This window comes from Marmota monax, unplaced genomic scaffold, assembly GCF_021218885.2.
Source record: "Marmota monax isolate L192 unplaced genomic scaffold, Marmota_monax_Labrador192_F-V1.1 WCK01_AAM20220418_F8-fsc00106, whole genome shotgun sequence".
Classification (NCBI taxonomy): Eukaryota; Metazoa; Chordata; class Mammalia; order Rodentia; family Sciuridae; genus Marmota; species Marmota monax.
In genome coordinates, this window is record NW_026695218.1 from 6,427,179 (window position 1) to 6,434,972 (window position 7,794).

The 7,794-nt window shown below is 40.5% G+C and overlaps 1 protein-coding gene across 4 annotated transcripts in view; it reads right to left on the reverse strand.

Annotated features, from left to right (window-relative positions):
• Window positions 1–3,432, reverse strand: part of Dguok (deoxyguanosine kinase) — a 41,035-nt gene extending 37,603 nt beyond the window's left edge. The window contains exon 1 of one of the 4 annotated variants that reach the window (XM_046432352.2): window positions 3,226–3,432. In XM_046432352.2, the coding sequence (XP_046288308.1) occupies window positions 3,226–3,367 (142 nt within the window). In that variant the 5' untranslated portion in view covers window positions 3,368–3,432. The remainder of the gene's footprint in view (window positions 1–3,225) is intronic. The other 3 variants (XM_046432351.2, XM_046432353.2, XM_046432354.2) reach the window with 3 other exon arrangements.
• Window positions 3,433–7,794: the final 4,362 nt, after the last annotated feature.

Genomic DNA, 7,794 nt, shown 5'->3' on the forward strand with positions numbered 1-7,794 from the left:
TTGACTGATGTATCTAGTTTATGCTAATTAGATAAGCTCTGTGGAATGTATAAATACTGCTCCTGTCCTGCAATAAAGGGCTCCCACTCCTGCTGTATCAACGTTCACAAGTTGTTCGTCACCCCCCAGTTATTTTGCTGCAGCCGGACTGCAGCAAGTGTTCCCTTTAGGGGTGTGTTTCTCAAATACAGAAAGACTACCTTTAAAACAGCATGTAGGTAGCAGGACCTTCCATTCTCGTTTTTCTTCCAAGTTTCTGATTTGGTTGGGGAAAAACAACTGTGGTACAGCTGTGGTAACTGGTCTCACTTTCCCTTCAAAAGCACTAACTCCAGGTGGATCCTTACTGCAGCCCTGCAATCGGACACTTCTCTCACTAAATTGTTTCATATTTTCTCTCTCCCAAAAGTCTCTCATAATCTTTCCTGTTTCACTAAGAAAGAGGATACAATCAAAAGACCGTCCCCAAGTTCCCACCACATCTCATATATTTTGTGTCCTTCTTGTGACTAGGGAAAACTGTGCTTTGAGCTAAGGTAAACACTTTCCACTTGGGCAACAGATCCCATTCTTTCTTGTTTACTTAAGCACTCCAGTTAATTCTAACTTTTCTCCTGATTCATCAGTCCCTCCCCTTCACTAGCCATTTCCATCAACTTATAAACATTCTCTACTCCCTCCTAAAAATAAAAACAGAATTTAAAAACTCTCAAATCCCCTTCTAATTTCAGCTCCCACGCCATGGCTCCTCTTTCTAGAAACTGTTCCAAACAACTGTCTTAACCAACTGTCTCCAATTCCTTACCTCCCATTCTCTTTTCATCTATGCCAATAAGATTTTTGTTCCTACCATTCCTAACACTATTCCTTTCAAGTTCACCTAAGACCTTCATTTACTTAAATAGTAAAACACATTCCTACCCTCTGTAGAGTTTCCTCACTTGGCTTCTAGGATATCATTCTTTTGCTTGTTCTTTTTTTTTTTTTTTTAATAAATCCTTTTTTTTTATGCCTCTGCTTTATTTTATTTATTTTTATGTAGTGCTGAGGATGGAACCCAGGGCCTCCCACACACTAGGTGAGTGCTCTACCGCTGAGCCACAACCCCAGCCCCTGCTTGTTCTCTTATCTTAGAGGTCCTTACTTCTCAATCTCCTCTGCTTGTTCTTTCCCATTTCTTCCATCTGCCTACCCTAGGGCCTAGTCCTCTCCATCAATAAGATCTCCTGGTTTTAAATACCATCTACATTGATAGTTCCAGTCCAAAGAGTCTCTGAATTCTAGACTCATATATCCAACTGCCTAACACGTCCTCTTGAATATCTAATAGGCACATAAAAACCAGATATGCTCAAATCACTCTCTCTCTCTCTCTCTCTCTCTCTCTCTCACACACACACACACACACACACACACACATATATATATATATATATATATTTTTTTTTTTTTTTTTTTTTAAGTACCAGGGGACTGGACCCAGGGTGCTTTACCACCTGGGGTGCTACATATATTCCCAGTCCTTTTTTTTTTTTTTTTTTTTTTTTTGAGACAGGATATTGCTAAGTTACAGAGGCTGGAGGCAGCCTACTGGACACAGTCCTGCCTCAACCTCCAGAGTTTCTAGGATTATAGGTGTGTGCCACCACACCTGACTAAAAACCAAAATCTTGAAACTACTCTTCCAACCTGTTCTTTCCAGTCTTCTCTATTTAAGAAAATACAAAGTCCATTTTTCACATTGTTCAAGCCAAATTAATTGGGACCACCACTGAGCCCTCTATTTATCTCACACTACACATTCAATCTGTCATCAACTTCAACTGGCCCTACCCTAAAATGTAACTTTCATTGTAACTATTATTGCAATGGCCTCCTAACACCTACTTTCAACATATTAGGGAGGTGATCTTTTGTCACCTGAGACCTCAAACCATCTAATGGCTTCCCATCCCAGATTAAAAAACCATGATGGACTATGAAGTTTATAATGTCCATCCATCCCTTACCCATCTGATCTCATCTTGTTCCATTCTCACCCTTGCTCATTCAACTCCAGCCACAACAGGTTCCTTTTATTCCCTCAACATGCTATCCAACCTCACAGTTTTTCTACATGCACCTCACTCAGCCTGGAAGATTCTTCTGCCACTTATCCAGACGGTTGATTCTCTCACATTTTTAATGTATTTGGATAAATGACACTAAAGTGAGACCTTTCCCTGGTTTTTCTGACATGACATTAGTTACTTTAACACACTTTACTGTGCTTATGTTGTTTACTGTCTACTCTATTAGAGTTCAAAAGAGTTCTATAGCGAAGATCAGTAGTAACATATGGAAGTAGCACAAAAGGTGATTTGTTGAATAATTATATGAGAAATTCTCAGTTTGCTGCTATAATTAATGTCTTCAGTACTCAACACTTGCTAATCCCCCTTTTATGGCTAAGTGCCTTTGCTGGTCAAATTTTTTAATTGCTTTCATTTTACTTTTTCATTACTTTTTACTTAACATACTGGGTTACTATTCTTTTAAAAAATTATTTTAAACTTAATACCTATTTTTAAACTTAGGAAGTGAGGTTCTTCCAAGAAAACCTTAGGAAATTTATAGTGCAACTAGCACAGGGACATGGCAAAAAGAGTGAAAGTGGTATTTGAATGCCTGAAGTTTAGCAACTTTCTTGGAGTAGGGTTGTCAGATAAAAACAAAACAACCAGTTAAATTTGAGTCTTAGACAAACAATGAATAATCCTTTTTTTTTTTTTTTTTTGTAGTATTCTGAATACTGCAAGTGACACACTAAAATTTATTCCTGGCTTATCTTAAATTCTCTATGAACTGTGCTTTTTTTTTTTTTTTGCTAAATCTGGCAACCCATCTTAGGCAAACAAACTGCACCCTGTTTGTTGCTTCCATTTCGATCTAAGACAGCAATCTAGTAGAATTCTTGTCCTATCTACAGTCTGCGTAGCTTTTGCGCCCCAACAAATGTGTCCTTGTGGGCGGTTACTGAGGCCCCAAATCTTAAAAACCTAAGAGGGAAACACCCACAGTGCACTTTGAGAGAAGAAAGGCCAGGGCAACACAGAACAAGCAGGTCGGTAAGTCGCATTAGACGGGGGCGGAGTGGGGGTGGGGTTCTGGGCCCAGCTTCCTTTCCCAGCCTCAGTCACCTGCTTGGCGGAGGCCACGGCTTAGCAGCCACTTTCTGGCCCTTACCAATGTTGCCTTCGATGGAGAGCCTTCGGGGTCCGTGCCCCGCGTGCAGGCCCCTGGAGGAGGGCGCACCCTCGAGAAGGTTCTGGGCCATGGTACCGAAGAATGTGCGAAGCCCACTTAAAAAGAGACGGCCCACAGCCATCCCACCCACGCTCAGAGCGGTGCTCACTTCCGCAGAGAGCACTTCCGTCCAAGGTACCGCTGTTTACGCGCCTCGGCGCGTTACTGACGTCAGACGAACTCCAGGCAGGAAGTGGGTGGGGTTAAGCTGGCTGAGAGGGCGGGGCCCAAGGGACCCCTCTGTTTTCGCTCTGTTGGTAAAGTGTTGAAAGCTGGGAAAGTCTTGCGTAGTGGTGCGGTGCAGTTTGCCGATCCCTGGAGTTGCGACGGTGCGAAGAGCCCCTACGTTTTTGTGTAATGGACAAGAAACACTTGAAAAGGAAAAAAATGAAAAAAAAAAAAAAGCATTTAAAAAAAGACACAAGTGTACAATCCTGTCACTTTTCCATTTTTATAGACATCGAAATAATGGTAATTTTAAGAGGTCTCCCCCCCCCCCAGGTGTTGGTTGTCTATTTTTTACTTAATATGGGAAATAACTGGACGATTTTAAGTAAGAAAATGACAGTCTTACACGAATTAATTTTTCCTGTTCCCTGGAACTCCCAGCACAATGCTGGAACATTATTGAATAAATGAACAAATTAGTTCATTAGTTACACTCCATCTCTTATTTTGCCTCTTGAATAAATAAATAAATGTTCGCTCAATCAATTTGATTAATAACCAAAGAACCTCATCAGGATAAAGAGACGGAGGCCCAAGGATGTGAACCTGATAGGTGTGTGAACTAGGCGGGGGCAGGGGTGAGGTGCGGGGCAAGTGGCAAGAGGATTCAGAATCGGGTTGTAAAAGGCTGACAAGAGACACGGTAGAGACTTGCTGGTGCACTAAACCCAAGTTCTGCAGTCAGTGGAGAAAGTGCCCTGCGGAGTTCTGAGCTGCTGCCACCAGTGAGGTCTGACTGGTTTTGACCTGCCACACCCCATGGTCACCAGAACCTCCGAAGTAATTACTCAGGGTCAGAGGGCGCTCCCAGGCCCTATCGCTTAAAACACAAGTCAAACCTGGAGTAGACAGGCCTGGCATTCATTATGGCAGGACTTGATGTGGGAGGTTTTAGGAGGATCTGACTGATTACAATGTGAATGGGGAGACTGTCTCAGAGTGGTGAATGGGACAACTGGTTTGAAGCTGGCACAGAAATTACAGGCCCTTTTTCTTACGTTGATGTTTATACGGGATGACTGAAATCATGTTTGTATTTTAAGCACTGTTATTTTAAAAAACAAGTTGAAGATTTGTTTAGGATAACCTGGGTGGCGCTAATGGAGTTCTGAGTAAAGTCTGTCCTTTTCCTTCCCCACTTCTGCAACCGCCTCTGTGTAAAAATACTGTTTACATTTTTTTTTAGTTGTTGATGGAACTTTATTTATTTATTTGCAGTGCTGAGAATCAAACCCTGTGCCTCACACATGGAGGGAAGCGTACTACCACTGAGCCACAACCCAGCCCCTTTTTACTTTTCTTTGATTAAGTGGGGCATGGTGGCACCTGCCTGTTATCCCAGCAACTGGCGGGGTTTAGGGGGAGGCTGAGGCAGAAGAACCTCAAGTTCAAGGCCAGCCTGAGCCCCCTCCCCCCAAAAAAAACAAACAAACAAACATAAAAAGGGGTGAAGATGTAGCTCAGTGGTAGAATTCCCCTGGAGTCAATTCACAGTACTCAAATCAAACAAACAAACAAAAATTTCTTTAGCTGTGTAAACTCAGAAAATATTCATCCAAAAAAGTTTGACAGACTGTCTGCATCCTTAGAGTCTGGGCCCATGAGAAAGTTAAATGAAGCCTTATTCAGGTTTATATTCATGCAGGCAACTAATCTGCCCTTAAAAGTTATTTTTAAAAAATTTGGGCTGGGGTTGTGACTCAGTGGTAGAGAGCTCGCCTAGCATGTGTGAGGCACTGGGTTGGATCCTCAGAGCCACATAAAAATAAATAAATAAAATAAAAGTATTGTGTCCATCTACAACTAAAAAAATTTTTAAAAAAACTTTATAATGAAGCATAATATGTATGAGGAAAAGAGCATATACTGTGAGTGTACAGTTCAGTTAAATGTTCACAAACTGTATACTCCCATATTACCTGGATTCAGATGAAGAAAGGCATTACCAGCATCCTCAGAATGCCCCCATGTCCCCTACCAGTTACTATCCCTCAAGGGTAACCACTAGATTGACTTTTAACAGCAGAAATTAGTTTTGCCTGTTCTTTATATAAATGAGATCATTTAAGAAGTACTTATTTCATTTGACATAATATCTGTGAGAGTTATTATGTCATGTGCAGTCGTTGTAGTTCATTCATTTTCACTGCTACATAGTATTCCACCATGTCACTATACGATGTATTTTAGCCATTCTACTATTGATGAACATTTGAGAGTTGCTAGATTGAAGCCATAACAAATAACGTTGCTATGAATATTCTTTTACATGTCTTTTGGTAAACAAAAGTATGTATTTCTCTTGGGTGTGGAACTATTAGGTTATAAGTTATGTGTATACTCAGCCTTAGTAGATATTCCTAAATATCAAATAATTCCATAATGTCTGATTATCCTAGTTGACACGGCCACCATCAATGAGAGATAGTTCTGGTTGTTCCACATTCTTACCAACAACTGATATGACCACCTTTTTTTCACTTTATCTATTCTGTGTGTGATGGTGCCTTGCTATAGTTTTAGTTTGCATTTTCCTGCTGATTAATGAAGTTGAATAGCTTTTCAAATGTTTATTGACTGTTTGAATATCTTTAGTTGTGAAGGATCTGTTCAAGTATTGTGCTCATTTTTCTATCGGTTGTCTTTTATTTGTCTTGTTCTTTATATAATCTGAATATGAGTCCTTTGCAAACATTTTTCTCTCCCACTCTGTGGTTTGTTTCTAAAAGGGTTCTTATTTTTTATGTTTGGTGTTTAGTATAAATTAATAAACCAAAATATACATAATAGAGTATTTAGTTACCCAATACTGTCATTAGTAATGATCTTCCTATCCCCCTTTATTTATTTATGCTTGTTTGATTATTATACCATACATAAAAAGTCAGTATCTTTCTTGGTTCTAATTATAAATTCCTAGGAGAGAGAATTAGATCAGCCCAACTGTCATCAGACCAAAAGGAAGATGCATTTGGAAGCTTAGAAGACACCTGAGTTCCAGGCAGGAATTCCTAAAGCTGTATTGGTCCAATTATCTGTGGCCAAGGAATAGGAGCTCACAGAATAAACATAGGTGTTGGGATCCCATCTCTATGCATGAGAAAAGAAGACACCAAAAGGGTGGTGATTAGTTCCTACTGGCAGTGGCAAACAGGGTGTTTTGCAGAAAGTAGTGGCATATTGGTGAACAGAATTACCTCCCACTTGCCTGGAAAAATGAGGCACTTTCTTCTCCTGGGTGATTGTCAGAGATCTGCTGGAGTTTATGAACAAGAGCTAATGTGGTGGTACTTCAGGGGACTCTAGTCATGTCACATCCATTCATTGAATCCAATATTTGCTGAGCATCTACTAGATGTCAGACACATTGCTTGGTCTTGGAGTATAGCTCTGAAAGATGTACTATTTTCCAAATGATTGTAAATGCTACTGTGATAAATAAAATGCTGATACATATTATAGAAAATGCTATGCAGCCATTAGAAATTGGAGATAAGCATACAAAACGTGACTTTCTTTTGCTGCCTGGATTTGCTACATCTCATCTGCATCAATACTTTTCTAATGTGCTAAACTCATTTGTCTTTGTTGAAAAGCATGTTTCCGGAATGCCCTGCCAACAGGGCTCTTACCTGAGCTAGCCATATGAAGACCTAATGTGAGATTTGGAAGGCAGAATGAGATCACCAGCCACTCCTCTGGGGGAGATCATCACTGTCAGATACTATGACAGACAAACATGCCCAGTAGATGGATCTCAGCTACCTCCCCATGCAGTAGTGAGCCCTCTCTAATTATCCTACAATTCTTTTGCAGACCTTCACTTCCCTAACTCCTCCTACCTTTGGGTAAAGCCTCATTCCTGTAATAAATTCCTTACTCCCAAAATACTCACTGGTGACTCTGCTCCCCTGAAGGCACTCCAACAGCTATACCTAATTATAAAGGGAGGCATATAGGGAGATGTTTAAGAATGTGGCCTCGGGCTGGAAGTATAGCTCAGTGGTAGAGTGCTTGCCTAGCATGCTCAGGGGCCTGATCTCCATCCCCAGCACCACGAAATAAAATCAAGTAAAATAAAATAAATGACCTGGGTGAGGATTAGGAGGGAGAATCCACTAGCAGTACCTGTCTTTCATGTTCCTCAAGACACTATTCTTCTAGATAACTCAATATCCACTGAAGTACTGGGGATTGAATGCAGGGTACTTTACCACTGAGCTACATCCCCAGCCCTTTTAATTTTTTATTTATTTAATTTTTAAATTTATTTATTTATTT